This window comes from Rhinoderma darwinii, chromosome 6, assembly GCF_050947455.1.
Source record: "Rhinoderma darwinii isolate aRhiDar2 chromosome 6, aRhiDar2.hap1, whole genome shotgun sequence".
Lineage (NCBI taxonomy): Eukaryota > Metazoa > Chordata > Amphibia > Anura > Rhinodermatidae > Rhinoderma > Rhinoderma darwinii.
In genome coordinates, this window is record NC_134692.1 from 18,223,328 (window position 1) to 18,245,212 (window position 21,885).

At 38.3% G+C, this 21,885-nt stretch overlaps 1 protein-coding gene across 1 annotated transcript in view; it reads left to right on the forward strand.

Moving 5' to 3' along the window:
* The window catches only part of ARHGAP15 (Rho GTPase activating protein 15), a 222,241-nt gene that overhangs the window by 24,617 nt on the left and 175,739 nt on the right, over window positions 1–21,885 (forward strand). Inside the window, exons 4-5 of the mRNA XM_075831029.1 lie at window positions 6,602–6,724; window positions 19,534–19,632. Coding sequence (XP_075687144.1) covers window positions 6,602–6,724; window positions 19,534–19,632 — 222 coding nt within the window. The remainder of the gene's footprint in view (window positions 1–6,601; window positions 6,725–19,533; window positions 19,633–21,885) is intronic.

Consider the following 21,885-nt stretch of genomic DNA (forward strand, 5'->3'; position numbering starts at 1 on the left):
ACGGCTGGGAGGGAAGTTCTCGGTAAGTACGAACTTTTTCTTTTTTTTTAACAGGTTTCTCGATATTGTGTTTGCCATTCACTGTCGAGGGTGCTGAAAGAGTTACTGCCGATCAGTTAGCTCTTTCAGCACCTTGGACAGTGACGGGCGTCGACTAGCCTCATCTCTATGATGGCGGCTGCGCGAAAATCACGCAGCCGCGCATCATACACGGATGACACACGCAGCTGTCAAGTGTTTTTTGCGCGCGCAAAACGCTGCGTTGTTTGCGCGCGCAAAAACGCAACGTTCGTCTGAATCTGCCCTAATAGTAATCGTTCTAAGCACTATATACAGTGGTAGTAGCAGCACTAGCTATTAGGGCTTGTTCACTAACTCCGTTAGGGGCCCTATGTCACAGATCCAGCCCAAAATACTGTAAACAATAGCGCAGCATGCTTCTCCATTGTTTACAGTAAAGCAACGGACGCCATGATGGAAACCTGACGGAACCTATTTAAGTCAAGGCACCGATGGTGTCCGTCATGCAACGGAATCAGCGCTTCCGGTATTTTCATTGTTCTACTTCTGTAACGGAGCAAAGCAATGGAATCACTAAACGCAGATGTGAACAGGTCCTTTATAGAGGTAATAATATAAATAATAATAAAGATCATCATTATTTTCATTATTATTGTATTTATAATTCTATTATTATTATTATGATTATTATTACCTCTATAACTGCTAGTGCTGCTGCGGATCCTACTTCTACTGTGTATAATACTTATAATAATATAATACTTATTATTATAATATAAGCCATTTCATCATCATTATTATTATTATTATTTGTAGATGTCACCGGTAGGCAGCAGATGGCTTGCTGTAGATGTCAGGGATTGACATGGAAAGTGATGCAGATGGGTGATGCAGATGGGCGGAGCGTCATTCCTACTCACCCCCAAATGGGCGCGGCCATGGACATGCAGGTGCTCGCCGGCATCTCCTTCCTAGTAGATGCCAGCACTCACGTCCGCTCCTTTCTGCTGTGTCCTGCAGAGTGTGCACACTTGTGCCCGGCCTTAAAGGCACATGAAAAATATTACCAATTAGCCCATGATCCCCTGGATTATAAAAAGGGCTCTGCCCTTTCATTCCTTGCCTGAGAATTGTTGTATATACCCATGTTAGTCTTATCAAATGGTCCCTTAGGGTAATCCTGTTCCCGTTGTTCCTGTGCCCTGCTACCTGTATCCTGTGCTGTATTTCTTCCTGAGCCTTGGATTGTTGGAGTCGTGTTGTGCCACCTGTCATGCCTGCTGCCTTACACCACGTCTGGTGTCATCTGCCATACCTGATATCATCCGCCACGTGTGGCATCATCTGCCTTCAAGTTTCATCTGCGCCTAAGCCTCTGCTACTGTCTGGACTACTCTTGTACTAGGACTTTGTATAGACTGTTGTTTGGCAGCTGCTACTCCACTATGGTGGTGCTGCCTAGTGGGTCCGCATACCCACGGATCGTGACAATGGGAAGGTCACAGCCAAGGGTTAGGATCAGGAAAGCGGAAAGAGTTGTGCAGAAGTAACAGAGAAGATTTGTTATGTGACCAGTAGATAGAACCGATGTCAGTATCCGGAAATCAAGCAAGCAAGGAAGGTAAAATTGCATAAATCCATGGTTGTGAGGCAGGAATGAAGATTACGATGTATGGAAGATTGGTAGCCATAGTCAGATTGGAGTCAGAACTCTATTGAGAAGCAGGAAAATTCTGCGTTGTTCTCTCTGAATGAAAACTACTCGTTAAAAGAGTTGAGCAAGTGTCTTTAATTTAAGACTTTTACGTACCTCTTGCTACCGGGACACCAAAGATCAGTCTCCTTTATATATGGATGTTAATACCAGATAGATACAGTATGTAGCTCAGACATGAAGTTGTGGTGGACTGATGGAGAGTACCCTACCAATGATTTTTATTGGGAATGGGAATTCCTATAAACAAAAAGTAGAAGGAACTTTAAGTTTTTTTGATTCATTAATTCACTTTAATCCTTTCTATAATGCATTCTATTCTATGACTTTGGTTATGATAAACTGATAGGAAGCCTGTTATAATGTATTTCAGTTAGGATGAAACATTTGAAAGAAATTGGTTTTGCTATACACATGATGTGAAAAAATCAATAGTACTTTAGTCTGACAAGCTCTGTCAATAACCATTGTTACAGTTCAGAAAGTCGTTAATGGATAGTTCGTCCAAAAACCGATGCTTTCAACACATGTTAAAAGTGCTCAAATCTACCCTGGCAGGAATTAATTATAGGTAAACCCATGGGATTATATACAAATGTTGTTTTTTTATATATTGAGAGTGAAATAAAAGTCAGAGGAAGGTCTGAATTTTCCCATGAGATCTTGAATAAGCGCGGTTGATAAGCCCACCTCATGTTCATTGTGATATTGAATAATGTGTTTTTTCTAATGAGTAATATGCTCACATTTCTAAAATTAATGTAAAAAATGTATTGTCTCTCCGGCCGTTCTTGTCTGGTGCTTACAATGCTTTGCTGTACTGTTGAGTAGTCGCTTGTTTTAAGATATTGATTCCATTAAGGTGAATAGATAAAGGTAATAGGAAGCAATTAATTACTGCCCGTTTCTTCCTATTGATTCAAAATACAGCCCATTCTGACTCATAGGTTTCAATCGCAGAATTTCCTTGCCGCTGGGAACAGATGTATGTTGTCTCAGGTGGCAGATGATATCACAGATTTTATTTCATTTGACCAATTTTGATACTTTACAAAACATGTTTAAGACTTTAAATGTGTCCATCCTTCGTTGTTTTATTCAATGATATTTTTGTACAGAAGTAAATATATTCCCCATAAAATAACTACGCTGGAGCATAAGTATTTACTAAAACAGACAATAAACAGACAGGGGAGCTGGTCTTTAATATGATGTGTGCAATCATTTCCAATGGTTCACTGTATTCTGGTGCATGACCTTCGCCTCCTATAAAGCATACAGTATATGGGGCATGTACAAGGGAGCGATAAGTTCTTCACTCAGCTGTGAGCACTTTTTGATCACCGGAGGTACCTCTAATGAAACCAACAATTATTAAATCCAGCCTAAGTCCACTAGGAGCAAATAAAAATATGCTACATGCTTATCGTGTGGAAACCAGAATATCACATAATTCCCTCATCTCTTAGCATCACAGACCTGGCCCTCTCCTGGATCTCCTCATACCTCACCAACCCAACATTTGGTGTCTCCCACTCACACATCACCTCCTTATCTCGCCCCCTCTCTCCGCTGGTCCCTCAAGGCTCTGTAATGGGACATTTGCTCTTCTCCATCCACACCTTTGGTCCGCGACAGCTCATAACATCCCATGGCTTTCAGTATGCTTCTATGCTCACTTAACACAAATGTACCTCTCTGGCCCAGAAGTCACCTCTATGCTTTCCAGAGTGTCTATCAGCTTTATCGCTTTTCTTCTCCTCCTGCTTCCGTAAACTAAACATGGAGAAAACAGAATTAATAATTTTTCCCCATCTCACTCAACCTCCTTACCAGAATTACCGTTAATGGCTCCTCATATTCCCCAGTTTTACAAGTCCGCTGTCTTGGGATAATCTTCTATTCTGCGCTGTCTTTCAATCCGCTCATCCAAGACCTTACCACCTCTTGCCAAATCCACTTTAAAAACATTTCTCAAATCCGCTCTTTCCCTTAACCTCGAGTCAACAAAAATACTAGTACATTCTCTTATAATCTCCCACCTAGACTACTGCAACATCCTTCTCTGTGGCCTCCCTTCTAACACCTTTGCACCCCTCCAACCCACCCTCAAATCCCACCCTACCTGTCCCCTCGTTTCATCTCTGCCAATCCCTTCTCTGGCTACCCATTGCCCAGCGACTTTAGTTCAAAATATTTACAATGACATACAAGGCTATCTACAACCTGTCCCCTCCATACATCTCTTCCCTAATCTACCGATACTCCCCACACATAATCTCCAGTCCTCACAAGACCTTCTACTTTGCTCTCCTCTTATCTGCTCCTCACATTGTCATCTCCAAGATTTCACCCGTGCATCCCCCATACTCTAGAGCTCTCTACCCCAGACTTTCTCCCACCATTAAAACCTGATGATTATCTAATGTGTATGATATGACGCTGTTACTGGGGAGGGGGTCACCACCAACCTTGATCTGGTCCTGCTACTAATGCTATAGTCCCTTTCAAGAATTAAAGCATCTACATAGGGGAAAAACTCATGAAATGAGCCCACCTGGGCTGGGTTCGACCCCACCATGGCACCTTTAGCACGTTTATGGGCTGTCTTCTTTTACATGTACTCACAAATTCAGCTAATAATGTTTTGTTTTATTTCAATCATGAAATAGTGATTTTGAATTGACTACAATGGAAACCTAAACCTTTCATAAATGATTGAATAAATCTGTTGGAATCAAGGATTCATTTATTTGGATAAGGATCTGCATAAATTGTCCTTTTGGTTATAGTGTAGCTATCGACAGCAAAAGTAATGCCCTCTCAGGGTATACACTGTAGATGACTTGTCTCCAACAGCATTATACCAAGTGTTGCCTTTGACCGAGCGGTCGAATTAGCGTGAAGGGTGTTTTTGTAAAGGAATAGATTATTTGGTTAATGCGTTTTTCAGCAGAGGCATCGTTTTTTCATGTGATTACAAGTTCATGAAAGTATTTGTGAGGTCAGCTGGTGTTGTGGGAAAAAGGAGAAGCGTTCTATTAAATTCAGTAGTAAAACGACAGGCAAACTATCCTCTTATTATCATGGGCATGTGTTTATATTTTACTTTCCTTAATTGGCTATCTTTTATTTACTTTAAATGAACAATTTGGCAAGTTTAGCTCCCTTGATATCAATGAGGCACAAAGTGTGTTAGAAGTTTGGATTATAAAGTCATACATTCAAGGCTGGAAATCCAAACATCCCCAAGATACTTCAGAAATAATTGGCTAATGTAAATGAAAATCAGCTTGGTAAAGATAACTGTCTGTTTCATTCTGTCTCTCAGGAAACGAATGAGTTAATTTAGGTTATTTTGTAACTTCGATAAGTAGAGGAAATCATCATGTCACTTGATATTTTAATTGTATATTAGTTAGAAAATGATGTACCTGATATAAGTTACAAAACATTTGTAAAATAAATCTCCCTTGTTAGTTTCCACCAGTCTAAACAAAAAGTTAAGCTCCGAGAAGAAGAGAAGGAACTTTGGTCTTTCATTGAAGTTAAGAAAAGTAAAAAAAAAAAAACGAAGAAAAACTTTTTGGATGGACTACTTAAAGAGAATTTTTTTTAAAAAATTCCGATATGTCATTAACATCTCCGAAGATGACATGGGCAGGGTTCAAGAGATAGAACAAGTGCTAGAAATCCATAATAATGGGAACTGAAGGTGGTCCCAGCTCACAGCCCTACACTCCCCCAACCCCTCAAAAACTCTTGAAGAAGAAGCTCTGTTTAGTCAACCACTTTTAATATTGAGGTTCAGATTAAATTAATTGATGTCCATTTCTTCAATGGTTCCCAGTGTATGAACCGTGGCCCTTTAATCCTAAATACTGTCCTGGGCATGAATCTGAGGCCTAGCTGATAAAAGTAGTTCCTTCTATAAAAATGCATGGATTGAGTTTCTCAGTAGCAAGATCCATCTTTTAACCTACATAAACCCGTATACGTTAGTCTACTCCTATATGGCACATTTATTATTTATGATGCAATGGTGTTAAAGGGCAATATAGCATCCCATTGTGGCCCATAATAGAATCTTTATGCCAAATGAATGTGGCAACCTGTCGTGTTCTTCAGTCGTTCCACCATTTGTTAGCGCAGTATGTGTTCATTTCTGTAGCCCTCGACTTATAAAAGGCAAGTATAAAGCTATATGGTGCACTTTTAACAGTAAAACCACCATCAACAGCCATATCTACAACCATAATCGGTGCTATTCTATTGATAAGAATTCATTTTATAAGCATATGCATGAACAAAAAAATGTACTAATGGAAGAGGCAGGAATATACATCATTGCAAAAACAAATATAATGGTTGGGGGGTAAATGGAGCAAATGCCACAGGCCTCAACCTTCTAGAAGCTTCCACCATTCTCCTTAATGGGAGCCATAGGAGGAACTTACTATAGGTCCTTCCCTTGTGCAAAGATAGCTTTTGGATATGGGGTCTAATAACTGTTATTTAAGCAATGTACGGTTATGTTATATTGGTGGTGTATAAATCTGTCATTTTGACATTATGGAAGTATTATTTGAGCACTCTATGAGGGTATTATTTTAACACTGCATGATACTGTTATTTGGGGATTTGTATGCCGGCGTTATTTGAGTATTTTATTGGGCGCTACATAGTGCTGATATTTGGACTGTATTGATATTTGCGTTTTGCTAAGAGCTGCTTTGTATATTTTATTTTACTATATGGTAGCCGTAAAAATCCTAGGACAAAAGCAAACAGGGTAGATCATCAGAAGCAGCAAATCCAATGTGTGGTGAAATGTCTTCTTATAATTGATTTCTTTATTTTTTCCAGTATTCAAATTACACTACAGCGCATCAGACTCATCTGAAAGAAACCGTGTGAAAACCAGACTGAAGAAGTTCATAATTCGTCGTCCTTCTCTGAAAACTCTACAAGAGAAGGGACTTATTAAAGGTATTGGGAAAAAGTAAATAATAAGCTTTTCGACAAATTTTAATCTAGGGTCTACATTCTCTACTTTACCGTTTTACTAAAATTTTTCCTTTTTGGTTTTTAGTTTAAATTGTATCATTGGGCAAAAACTATCTATTCAATTTCCTTGATAAGTGGCAATCCTTAACCTGCATGGGATCCTACAATATGGGGCTCTTCTGGCTTCTCATAGTCTGCGACTCCATCGATCTGTTTCTGGCAGAAAAAATAACTACATTGAAGAAACCGAAAACCTTTAGTTTTTTTGCCCAGATATTCAGTTTAGACAAATCAGCTACATAATAGTAATTTTGTTGTCCATAGATACCATATAGGTCTGCTGAGCTCTCTGCATAAGATTCAGTTGTATGTAGAAGGCACCTTTCCTTTATGACCAAGGGCAGCTCCATAAAATAATCTCATAATTTTCATAAATGACACAAAAAAATATAAAAACAAGTTAAAAATAAAGAATAAGTCTTGACAAAAAAAATAAGTTAAAAAAAAATAGTTCCAATCACTACTAAATACACAATAAATTTAAAAAGGAAAGTTTGATTATCGTCAACCTAGAATTATATGATCTTGGGTTTCAAATAATATCAGTCTAAAACCATCAGAGGAACAAAGGGCTCACCAGGTTACCCATTGCTTGGGGCAGGAATGGGACCTATAGATCGCTTTAGCCAATGGGCTCTTTGAAACTGCCCAATTGTCTGTCCTGCACATCCCTGCCCACTACACTGACAAGTATATACAGAAAAACATATAAGTGGCCGTATGAGCAAATGTTCTTGACCAAATGTATACAACTGCATCAAGTTTTAAAATGTAAATCAATGATTTTTTCCAAAAGTTGCAAGAGGGTATACAGAGCCAAATAAATAAATACATCTAAAGGATGAACCCCTTGAAGAAGAAGCCCCCATTTTGTGATTGGTGTTTGCTACATTAGTATCATTTTGATATTCTTTGAACACATTCCAACTTTTTCCGTGTTCCAGTTTTAGCTGCACTTTTTACTTTCCCGTACATATGATTATTTTATAATTGCTATAATTTATTTACAAATACAGCTGGCTTCTTTAGCTACAATTAAATAATTCTAGAATGCATGTTTGGTGAGCTAATATTAGTGTAAAGTCGGCTCTACAACTTAAAAAATGAATTTACTGCAAATGGTTTAGAGTTAAAAAGAGCATTTCCATATAAAATGAAAACATTTTTTAAAAAAATCTTCAGTCCTTGAGTTGTTCTGATAATTTGGTCAAAATTCTATTCAATTATATGTGTTTTTTGGAAAGTTGTGTAACATTCAATATGGCCACCTTTACAGTTCTAATAGGGGTTGTCACCCTGTTGTCACCCAGTTGCCTATCTTAGACAATGGAGTTTTGCACTTTAAATCTTGTTTTTTTTTAGCTTCCAGTGTCCTAAATGGCAGGATTAATGATAGCCATAGACAATCAGCGAACTCCGAGCAACTTCTGATCTGATTGGCTTTTTGGAGAACTATAGATTTTCTATGAACCCGTACTTTACTCTATCGTCCCGGGAGAACCAAAAAAGTCAATCAGAGTCGGAGAGCCACAGCAATCAGCTGAGCACTTCTGCCTCTTTGTTTCAGTGATCAGTGGGGTGTCAGCATCTGTACTCCCACCTGCATTTCTGCATTTCAGAAGTTTTGATAAATGACCGCTACCCTTTAATGTATTTGACTGTGTTCACACATGCTATTTTGTTGAAATTTTTTGTTGCGGTTTTGTCTATGATTTTTACTAAGATTTTCAATGCTTTTTTCATTATTATAATAAAATATTTTACTATACATTTTACTAATAAAAATCATGGCAAAATTATGAAAAGAGGGCACATGTGAACCCAGTCTTTTTATTCAGGAAAGGTGGGTGGCAGCTGTATTGGCTGCCACCCGTATTGTCTGCCACCCAGCTTTCCCTGAAACAGACATAACAAAAATATTAAAGAGGCTCTGTCACCAGATTTTGTAACCCCTTTCTCCTATTGCAGCAGATCGGCGCTGCAATGTAGATAAGAGTAACGTTTTTTTTAATTTTAAACGAGCATTTTTGGCCAAGTTATGACCATTTTTATATTTATGCAAATTAGGCTTTCTAAAGTACAACTGGGCGTGTTTAAAGTTATGTACAACTGGGCGTGTATTGTGTGTAACATCTGGGCGTTTTTACTTGTTTTACTAGCTGGGCGTTGTGAATAGAAGTGTATGATGCTGACGAATCAGCATCATCCACTTCTCTTCACAACGCCCAGCTTCTGGCAGTGCACAGACACACAGTGTGTTCTCGAGAGATCACGCTGTGACGTCACTCACTTCCTGCCCCAGGTCCTGCATCGTGTCGGACGAGCGAGGACACATCGGCACCAGAGGCTACAGTTGATTCTGCAGCAGCATCGACGTTTGCAGGTAAGTAGCTACATCGACTTACCTGCAAACGCCGATGCTGCTGCAGAATCAACTGTAGCCTCTGGTGCCGATGTGTCCTCGCTCGTCCGACACGATGCAGGACCTGGGGCAGGAAGTGAGTGACGTCACAGCGTGATCTCGCGAGGACACACTGTGTGTCTGCACTGCCAGAAGCTGGGCGTTGTGAAGAGAAGTGGATGATGCTGATTCGTCAGCATCAAAAACTTCTATTCACAACGCCCAGCTAGTAAAAGAAGTAAAAACGCCCAGATGTACATACACAATACACGCCCACTTGTACATAACTTTAAACACGCCCAGTTGTACTTTAGAAAGCCTCATTTGCATAAATATAAAAATGGTCATAACTTGGCCAAAAATGCTCGTTTAAAAAAAAAAAAAAAAACGTTCCTGTTATCTACATTGCAGCGCCGATCTGCTGCAATAGGAGATAGGGGTTGCAAAATCTGGTGACAGAGCCTCTTTAAAGGAGTTGTCTAATGAGCATAACCCTTTTACAACTGAAGCTGGCCCAACAATCAGCTGTTCTTGCTGAGGGAAGCTGCCGCCAACCATACATTTCCCCTACAGTGGCCATTGCGGGGTAAATGTAGTATTAAATGCGGCCATTCAAATATGAGGTTGGCCATATAACACATTTTTGGTGCTAACTGCTCTGACTCATAAGGTAGGGTCCTTAGCTATGGACTTCCCTCTATGATGGTCATATGTACTAATAGGGCATATGGAAAGGGGCAGTCTTAGTCAGACAACCCCTTTAATTTTCAACATCTTGACTGAAGAGTCAACCACTTTTATAGTCTTGATATTTTAATTTTAAGGGCAGTGAAGCTCCCATAATTGCCTTGGAAACTTTCTTACTTCAGGAAGGGTTTCAGAATGATCATAAAAAAAATATAAAAACAGGTTAAAAATAAAGCATTAGCCTTAATAAAAAATAATTAATAAATAAAAATTCTTAGCACTACTAAATACAAAATAAATTTAATAAGGAATATTTGCCGTCAATCTCTGGACCCCCAGCGATCACTAGATTGAGGGATACGAGCCCCCCCCCCCCCCATTCTTCCTCACTGCAGTGGGGAGAACTTTGAATGCTCAACCGTTATTTTTCTTCTTCACTGCGGGGATGGGGGAACAGTGAGGAGGAATGAGGAGCTCAGGACCGCTGTTCTAGTGATCGATAGGGGTCCCAGCGATCAGACATGAATTCCTTATCCTATGGATAGGATATAAATTTTAATCTTTGTGTAACCCCTTTAAGTATGTAACTCACGGAAGATGTATGATCTAGCTAACTTTTAAATGAAGGGAAAATATTTACAAAAAAAAACTTTTTAGTATGGAATAGATTTCATGTTAAAGATAAGTAATGTGTAAATATGTTGTTTTTGGTATAAAAAAAAATGGTGTTGTCTTTATAAGTCTGCTATTGACTATCTGTCTCGTGCTTGATGTATGTAATACAAACCTCATATAGACTTATGGTCCGAGCTTAACGTGCTACTTCTGCTCCACAGCCAATTCACAAAAGTTATAGATGCCCCAAGATATTAAAATTGACTGTTCCAATGTACTCAGTGTGGGAGTTTTCATTGGTTTTAAATTGATAACAGCTGAATGAATGAGTGATGGTTGTGGAATATGGGCAAAACGCTCCGTGCTCCTGTGAACCAGCCATTATGTATGGGAATTTTTGTTAAGTTAATGAATTACATTTCCTTTCAAGCCATGAGCATATTTTAATGATTAGTGATTGTTTTTGGAAGGTCTAAAAATTCTGATTTCCTGGGATGGTTCTCAACAATAAATTGTATTCCATTTGTTAGGGTTAATAAGGGGAAATATATTCTCTAGAGTGTTGACCTTTTTGCATGACTCAGCTTTTCACTTTAAAGAGGACTAATTGCTGTGCTTTTGAAATCTGTAGGAAAAGAGGTTAAAAAAACAAAGATAGATAGAATATAGAAGATGATAGATAGATAGATAGATAGATAGATAGATAGATAGATAGATAGATAGATAGATAGATAGATAGATAGATAGATAGATGATAGATAGATAGATAGATAGATAGATAGATAGATAGATAGATAGATAGATAGATAGATAGATAGATAGATAGATAGATAGATAGATAGATAGATAGACATGAGATAGATAGATAGATAGATAGATAGATAGATAATAGATAGATAGATAGATAGATAGATAGATAGATAGATAGATAGATAGATAGATAGATAGATAGACATGAGATAGATAGATAGATAGATAGATAGATAGATAGATAGATAGATAGATAGATAGATAGATAGATAGATAGATAGATAGATAGATAGATTTTGACATCTGTAAGAAAAGAGTTTAAAGAGGCTCCAGCCAGGACGTGATGTGTATTCAGAATCCTGACACTTCGCTAACAGAATCCCGACACTACAGCACAGCAGGCGTAATCTCGTTTGAAATGACAGTTTACAGCGTAATCTCGCGAGATTACACTTACTATGCTGTAGTGTCGGGATTGTGTTAGCGAAGTGTTAGGATTCTGTTATAGTGTTATAGTGTGTTTATGTGGCTGCACATAGCGATATAGCTATATCGCTATGTACTGTGTAAATGAATGGAGAGAAGTGTATGACGCTGATTGGTCACTGATTGGTCAGCGTCATACACTTCTCTCCACAACGCCCACTTGGCCAAAAAGTAAAACATTCCCAGTTGTTCATTAAGAAACTCATTAGCATACACCTATTATAGGTCATAACCGTCAAAAATGATCATTTTTCTAAATAAAAAACACTGCTGTAATCTACATTACAGCGCCGATCACATCATGTACAATATAGGCCACTTATAATGTGGTGACAGAGCCTCTTTAAATAAACCAAGATAGATAGATAGATAGATAATATATAGATAGATAGGTCATAGATATGAGATAGATAGAATATAGATAAATAGATAGATATAAGAGTGAGATCCAAATGCAGGCGGAAGCAGGTAAAATGGAGAAGAGAGCCCAAAGTATTACCAGTATAAGTGCAGCATGCAGGGGGCGGGCAGAGCAGGAAGTCTGTATGGTGCAAGTTCAGCCATTAGCTGCAGAGCAGGAAGTGATGTCATAGAGGAAGAAGCGTCATTTTGGAAACTTTTCCTGTACATCCCAGTAATATGCAGCAGTAACAGTAATTATTATTGTCTGCGATGTTAATATAGCTTAAAGAGCACCTTGGAAACTTGCATTTGGGGATCAGATTGAAAGTAGTGTTAAAGAGGTATAGCCAGAATCAACAATTCGAACCTATTTATAGGCTAGGTGATAACAATCTAATCACTGGGAGCCCCACCGCTGGGACCCCTACCAATTAGTACAACGGGGGTCCCAAACCCTCCGTTTCTCCTCACTGCTCGACCGCAGTGAGAAGGACACTGAATGGAGTGGCAGTCGTGTATGCGCGTTGCCACTGCATTCAAAGTCTATGGAAGCTACAGAAACAGGCGAGTACAGCTGCTGCATTCAAGCTCCTTCTCACTGCGGGGGTGCAGTGAGAAGGATCTGGGGGTTGAGGTAGCCCCATTTTTGTGTTTGGTGGGGGTCCCAGTGACAGAGCCCCTAGTGGACAGACATTTATATCCTATCCTGTGGACAGGTGATCATTGTCAATACTGGGACGACCCCATTATTTGCCCTGGAGTTTCACTTTAAAGGCTCAGACATTGACTTTACAGAGTAGCCTCTTCTAGGGGAGAGTTAGTTTGCACCAAAAATTGGATAGATTACTGCTGTACAACATACTGCACGCCTCCAGACCCTATAGCATTGCAGTAAGCAAAATAGTTCACATGACACCTAATCTTTTCACATCAAAATCACTAAAAAGGTTGAGACCATGGAAAAAAAATTCAATTTGAGCTGCAGCTTTTAGCAATGAAATTAGCAATCCTCATCGTGTTCCTGTCGCTTACTTAGTCCTACCTTGTATTAACGATTCTATTGCACTAGACATTATCCGGGGAAACATCACAGTCATTAACCTGCTTGCATTAAAAAACTGCTTCAAATAATTTGACATATTTATCAAAGCTAAGACAATTAACATTACAGTCACCTTTCCATAATTTCTCACAATATGCCGAATACCACCAGAGTAAGCACGCTCATTGGTGAGATCACACCTGATGTACCGATACATATTTTAAGGCAAGCAACATGTCGACCCGAGGACGCGAGCAAAAATAATTTCATGCTAAACTGTAATTCATTATTTAAATGTGATTAGACAATTAGCAGGTGGAGACACTGACGAATCATACATCCTTCATACAGGGTGGTATGTCATTAAAAATAGCAACAAACAGGAATCGCCGACTTCTCACCTACAGCAGCTTTATTGAAAAACATTAATTTAAGGAACACGGAAAGAAAAAAAACCGCCACTGATGTGCCTGAGATTTATATTAGATTTAATTAGCATGTATTTCCACATCTTGACATCCAAGCGAGAGGTGTTTATGAATAATTACTATGTTAAGATAAGAAATTAGTGTGTGGAGACTGTGACACACAGGTAGAAAGCAGCTCAACAGCTCAGCTAGGAAGGAAAATAGAACTTCACATGTTATTTTCCCTTGTCTTTTATTCCCGGAGGAGGGTAAATTTAGTTTACTAAGAATTCTCACGCCTAGATAATTGTAGAACATGAATTTAAATATAATGCAATAAAAAAAATATATAATATAAGGTTTCAACAAGTCATATAATATAATATATAAAATAATGTTACATACAACATCATGTCATATAATAAAAACCTATATAATATAATGAATTTAGTCAGATAGTATAACATACAGCCATAATTAATATATAATAGTATAAAATCACATGATATAATTGAATGTCATGTAATATCATGTAAAGTAAAATTATCAAATGAAATAAAAAATATAGTCTTATTAAGTCATAACATATCATATAATTCCATAAAATATAAACCCATATAATATTGTATAATATAATGTCCTATAATAAAATAGAGCTTTATTACTAACTATAATATAGTATAAAGTCACATGATATAAGCCCGTATAAAGTTATATAATACAATGTATAGTCAAATCATACTATTGAGTCAAATACTATAATAAACAGTCTTAGAAAGTCTCATATCTAAAATAATGTTGTATAATATGTCATATAAAAGAATACAATGTAATGCTTTATAGTCAGTTTATATAATATAAACTGTCACGGTCTGTGGGTATGTGGACCCACTAGGCCGCACCGCCGAAGCAGGGAGGCAGCTGGCCAAACAACAGAGCACCCAATCAATACAAAGTCCAGCACACGGGTACCAGAATAGTCCAGACAGTGGTAGAGGCTTTAGCACAGATGGAGGTGGGTGCAGCAAGTTGCGCTAGACGTGGCGGATGACAACAGGAGCAGCAGGACACGACTCCAATCACTAACAGGCTCAGGAACAATAACACAGCACGGGATACAGGATACAGGTAGCAGGGCACGGGAACACCGGGACACTAAGGGACCATTTGCAAAGACTAACATGGGAATTACTAAATGTTCAGGCAAGGAGTGAAGGGGCAAGGCCCTTCTTATAGTTCAGGGTGATCTGGGAGTAATTAGTCAATTCTTAACATGTGTGCACGCTAGCCCTTTAAGGCTGGGAATGAGCTCATGCGCTCACCCTAGTGGTCACTGCAGGACAGGACGGCTGCATGTGCTGGCATCCTCGGGGAGGAAGACATCAGCAGGATGAAAGGGGTCTGTGGTCTTCGACCGCGGCCGTTACATACACCCATATTAATAAATGTATTAATATAATATAAAGTCACATGACATAAATACATATAATGTTATATCACAAAATCGACAGTCATATAGTACAATATAGTCAAATAATAATGTTGTATAATACATCATGTTATATAATGACATACTATAAACCTGTATGAAGTCATATACTAGAAAGTGATGTAGTCAGATAGTATAATATACAGCAACATTAAATTATATAATATAATCCCATATTATGCCATGTAATGTATTGTCACATACAATCTACTAAAATAGCATAATATAACATACATAACGTGTTCGAGTAAAGTAAATTAATATTATATAATTTAAAGTGTTATTAAAGGTGTTCTGCACTATGGACAATGCCTACTTAGAAGGGTCCCTTGACAATAAGTTGATTACAAAGTGTCCCCTTGCCGTGATCCCCAGCGATCTGCAGTAATCTGTGGGGAAACCTGGCAATAAGAGTTCAATTTACCTGCAGCGCCACCACAGGGGAAATTAAGCATTACGCAGTGTCCATTCAAATAAATGGGTTGAGTGCGTAATGCAGGACAGGTGCTCCAGAGAGAGAGAGACTTTCTTTGTAACGCGCTATACTCTGGCATAACATATAATCATATAATATAAGATACCAGAGACTACCAAACATAAAGCAACACGTTTACATACAATATAAAATGGCATAAGATATTATATAAAATACTATAAGGTAAACTTATATAATATAATATAATAAAAGATAACAGGGACTAACAGAACATAAAATAAAACATTGTTATGCAGTATAAAGTAATATAAGATATAATATAACATAATATAAAAACTTATTTATTTACCATTTAATTTTTACAACTATTATACTTTATTTATATGACACAGGCACAGTAAGCAGTACTATGCTGAGCATGTTTATTCACTCACATCTGTCTCTGCCCCAGTGGAGCTTACAATCTAATTTCCCCACCACAGGCACAAAATATAAGCACGCACGGGGGACAGTTTAATTGGAGGCCAATTAACCTACCAGTATGTTTCTGGGCTGTGGGGGGGAAACAGAACACCTGGAGGTAACGGAGATAGACATGGAGAGTATACATATATTCCATGTAGACCGTGTCCTGATTGGATTCAAACCCAGATCGTCAGCTCTGAGGCAGCAGTGGTAACCGGTATGCCACCATGTTTTCCATGATAGTAAAGATTCCGATGGCAGCCCTCCAAATTTTTTTGAGGTCAGTAAACAATGATATATCAATGTATTGCTATGCCAGAAGCAAAGATGGTGGAATCATATTATTATAATTATATAAACTTTTTTATAAAATTTTTGACAAAATAGGACACGCAATTGAACAATCTGTAAATATTTTTTTTTTTTATATTTTTCATTTATTTTGTATTTTTTAAAATGGAATGAATGCCACCATACAAATATACTATCACTGGCAATAAGCTAATTAGGGTCTATACAAGTGGCTGCCCTGTCATCCTATTTAAAGTATTCTGGTTTTCTGCAAGTAAAGCTTATTTATTGTATAATGAAAAGTTATGACATTTTGTAATATACTTTGCGAATCAATTTCTCTTGGTTTTCAAGAACTCTGCTCTTCGCCATTAAATAGGAACCTTTTTGTTTACTTCCATAGGATGAAAATCTGTCCTGGTCATGTGATGATCACACAGGTGTGCGGCTCGCTATACCGTAGTTCAGTTATTAGAACCTTCTCTTGTAACAAGTCACGCACCTGTGTGATCATCACATGACCAGGACAGATTTTCATTCTATGGAAGTAAACAAAAAGGTTCCTATTTATTGACCACTGGGACGCAGTCATTGGGGGTGCTGAGGTAGCTGTCGCACCCTAGTTCTGGTGCCTGAAGGGGCCCAAACCCCCTATGTCACCTAAAAAAATGCAAGTATTATATACGGCACATGGTAGCTGGGGGTACCTGATTTTGCATTGGGCCAAGGAGCTTCAAGTTATATCTCTGAAAACTGTAAAGAACTGATACACAAAATATGGTTGAAAGTTATTTTTTATTACACAATAAATAAACTTTACTTGCGGAAACCGGTACTGACAAATATCTGCCTGAAAGAAGAGGTCAGAAGACCTTAAAATGTAGCTAAACATTCGACAAACTTCTGACATGTCATAGTGACATGTCAGAAGTTTGTATTGGTGGGTGTCCGAGCAAGGAGACCCCCACCAATCGCTACAACGAAGCAGCTGAAGCGTTTGTGTGAGCGCTCAGCCGCTTCATTTCTGTTCGGCTTTTTCCGGAAATAAATGTATTGTGTACGGACTCATAGACTTTCTATTGAGTCCGTACACGATACATTTATTTCCGGAAAAAGCTGAACAGAAGCGAAGCAGCTGAGTGCTCACACAAACGCTTCAGCTGCTTCGTTCTATCGATTGGTGGGGGTCTCCGTGCTCGGACCCCCACCAATACAAACTTCTGACATGTCACTATGAAATGTCAGAAGTTTGTTGAACGTTTAGTTACATTTTAAGATTTTGGGTTTTTCTTTATTCATTCTAGAAATATATAAAAAAAAATATAATACATACCGTTACTAAACTCCCCATTCCAATCACCCCACACAAAAAAAACGAGAAAAAAAACATATCCGCCTCTCCCTCCCCTGCCAACCCTCAAATCTGGAATATAGGGAGCAAGTGGAAAATTTTTGTGCATGGTCAGCGGCAAATTCGCTAATACTGAACGTTCGTAAAACTCAGGAGATGATTATTGATTTGGCCAGAAAGAAAAAATAAATAAATGAGTTGAGTATCAATGGGCAGAAAGTGTCAATTGTGGAGAACTATAAGTATTTGGGAGTATTTATTGACAATAAATTGGATCGGAAGCTAAATTGCGATATGCTTTATACGAAGGGCACGAATCGTTTGTACTTTCTACGCCAACTGGGGTCTTTTAACGTGTGCTCAGAAATGTTACGGATGTTTTATAATTCGGTGGTAGGGAGTGCAATTTTTTTTGCTGTTATTTGTTGGTACGGTAATGCAAAGGTCATAGACATTAATAGACTAAATAAGATTGTCAAGAAAGCGAGTAGTATTATTGGAGGTGCGATTGAGCCGGTTAGGGCAGTGGCAGAAAAAAGGGTCCTGCGGAAATTTGAGAGGATTGTTGCCTGCCCTCAACATCCGCTATATAACTATGTTATATCTCAAAGGAGTTCATTTAGTCAATGCTATCAGCAATTAAAGCGCACTAAAGACAGGTATATGAGGTTATTTTTACCTACTGCTATTTCTTTATTTATTAGAGTGATCTAAATTGATATTTATTGACTGCAAATTTGTTTTACATTTTTTTTTTATTCATTATTGAAACAACTTCATTAATGTGATTTTAGGTATTCATTTTAGTATAATTGTACTTGTATGTATTGTTGACGTCTTTCTATGTGGCAAACCATTTGACTATTATTAATTTCCCTTTTGGGATCAATAAAGTCTTTCTTATCTTATCAAACCTACCTACAAAAGTCATATCTCTGACTCTGTATCAGGTCCGGCGCCCAATGATCTTATATAGGTCTCTACCATTCCTCAAGTAAATCCACTATTTTGCTTAAATTTAAGTAATTCACACTTTTACTCTCTTCATTTCATACATCCAGAACTTTTTAGATTAAATAATATGGGACATATATTTTTTGTACAATCCGTTTTTTTTGCAATAACGAGTACTCACCACTTTACAGACCGCACTTAAATAGTATTTTAGTATTTGCTAAATATCAAGCTCCTGCTTTTTAACTCAATATTGGGCCATTAAATCTTTACCCTGGCGAGTTGCATTTTTTATCTATGTAGGCTCTGTTCATATCTCGGTTCGAAGCCTTCGTTGCAGAGTGCATCGGATTTTCCCATCAAATTAACGGACACCACGACAGAATTCGATGGACCCCATTATAAGTCAATGGGGTCGGTTGGGTGCTGGTGGTATCTGTCATGGGAGAGGTCTGGCACTGAGTTGGGGTTTCCATTATGAATGGAAACCACAACGCAGATATGAAAAGAGCCAGTTCTTTACACAGGGGAACGCCCCCTATTTTTGCACCTTTTTTTTTTGGTACAATTTGATACTGGGGGCAAATTAGAGTAGTCTTTTAATTTAGATATAAGTGAAGAATTTTGGGTTTCATTCGGTCTGCACATTTGAAAATTTGCTAACATTTTGGGCTCTTTTCACAACAAAATCTAACAGAATCCTGATAGCCTGATAGACCCAGTATGAGCTAACTGGATCTCTCAATGAAAAATAATTAATTGGGATCCATTTAAAAATGGTTCTTTCATAGCTGTCATGGCCATGCCGCTAATGTGAACAGTGTATACATGTCTTCTATGCAGAAAAAATAAATGTAGTATTTTGTTACACATCGCACTATAAATGATCTGTAATTTTCATCCTTGACTAAACACTTCTAACCTCAAACATGCAACTTCTTTTCTTTCCAACTAGATCAAGTGTTCGGCTGTCAACTTGTGACTCTTTGTAAGCGGGAGAACACCACCGTTCCTCACTTTGTACGGATGTGTATAGAAGCTGTGGAAAATAGAGGTATGTGGCATCGTAGGAGATAACTATCCCATTATCATCTTATATTGTCAAACTCCGTGTTCTGCCCCACAAGAAGGAGTTCATAAACTTAAAGGGTAACTAAACGTTTAACAAACTTCTGACATGTCATTGTGACATGTCAGAAGTTTGGATTGGTGGGGGTCCGAGCAATGAGACCCCCACCAATCGCTCAAATGGAGCTGCAGAAGCGCTCAGCCGCTTCGTGTCTGTCTGGCTTTTTCCAGAAATTAATCTAGCGTGGTACGGACTCAATAGAAAGTCTATGAGCCCGTACTCCGATACATCGGCTTTCCGGAAAAAGTCAAACAGAAACGAAGCGGCTGAGCGCTTCTGCAGCTCCATTTGAGCGATTGGTGGGGGTCTCGGTGCTCAGACCCCCACCAATCAAAACGTCTGACATGTCACTATGACATGTCAGGAGTTTGTCAAACATTTAGTTACCCTTGAACCCCCCTTACCGATTGTCACTGTAGACATAAAGTTAAATATTAGCCCCCAAAGGACACAATTGATTTATTTTTTTAATTTTTACCTCTACACATTCCAAGAGATATATCTTTTAAAAGCTTTTGTCGACATAGCCGTATGAGGGCTTGATTTTTGTGGGACGAGTTGTATTTTTAAATAAATTATTTTATGGGGTGCAATTTTAAAAAAACAGCAATTCTTCCATCGTTTTTTGGGTTTCGTTTTTTGGGCATTCACAGTGTGGTAAAAATGACGTTAACTTTTTTCTGCGGGTCAGTACGAATATGGCGATATTAAATTTATATAGCTTTTTATGTTATTCTAATCTTACAAAATAAAAACAATTTATTAAAGAAAATTGTTTCGTTTCGCCATAATTTGAGACCCATAACTTTTTTTTTTTTTTTCAGTCCATTGTGCGGTGTGAGGGCTTATTTTTTGCAGGGCGAGCTGCCCGCTTTATTGGCACCATTTTGGGGTACATACTGTATGACTTTTAGATCATATTTCATTACATTTTATTGAGGAAGTGAAGTGACCAAAAAAAAACAGCAATTCCGCCATTATGAAATTTTCCCTAAAGTGATCCTGTGTGGGTTAAAATAATGGGATATTTTAATAATTCCGATTTTTACGGACACGGCGATACTAATTATGCTTATTTATTGTTTATATTGTTTATGTAAAAAATGAAAAAAGTTGTTTTTTTTAACTTTTTGGGTATGTTCACACGCACTGTTTTCAGACGTAATTCGGGCATTTTACGCCTCTAAATACGCCTGAAAAAACAGCTCCATTACGCCTACAAACATCTGCCCTTTGCATTCAATGGGTTTTACGATGTTCTGTTCCCACGGGGTGTTATTTGACGTGTCACTGTCAAAAGACAGTGCGTAAAAAGACGCCCGCGAAAAAGAAGTGCATGTCACTTCTTGGGATGTTTTTTGGAGCCATTTTTCATTGACTCCATTGACAAACAGCTCCAATAACGTCCGTAAAATATGCCGCGAAAAACGCGAGTAGGAAAAAAACTTCTGAAAATCATACGTATTTTGGTAAGCCGTGTGAACATACCCTTAGTTTTCTTTTTTAAGGGTACTGAACCATGCGTTTGGTAGATTGTTTATGCAATACACTGCAAAAAACTTATGTATTGCAGAGTATTTCTTTTTCTGTGCTCCTTGCCTCTCCCATTTCAGGTACCCTATTAGAGAATTCTGATTTAACTGAGTAGGGTCACCTATTCGGGACTCTTACATAATAGCCTTAGTGGACAGCGACGACAAAGAGCTTTTCTTGCTTTAGTGGACCCACTACTTCCATGCATTACACTGATGGGCCGTTGATTTAAATGGACACAATATAATGCTTTATTTCACCTGTGGTGGCACTGCAAGGGAATTGAACACATACTGCTGGGATTCCCATCAGACTATAATTGATTGTTGTGGGCTCTGCGCAGAACATCATGTGATCAGCTTAGTATTGGGGAACCTTCTAGCAGACAGAGGTTGTCCAAGAGGACAACCACTTTAGTTCCATGGTATTAAGTATGGTTGGTTCCATGAAATAAAAAGAAGACAACAATTCTTCAATTATACGTATCATTAATATGATTAAGGGGGTTTGCCCATCAGGGACATTTATGGCATTTCCCCAGAATATGCCATAAATGTCAGATAGATGTGGGTCGAACCTCTGGGACCCACACCTCTCTCTAGAACTAGGCCCCTTAAACCCTGTTCTACCTTTCTCGGTTCTCGC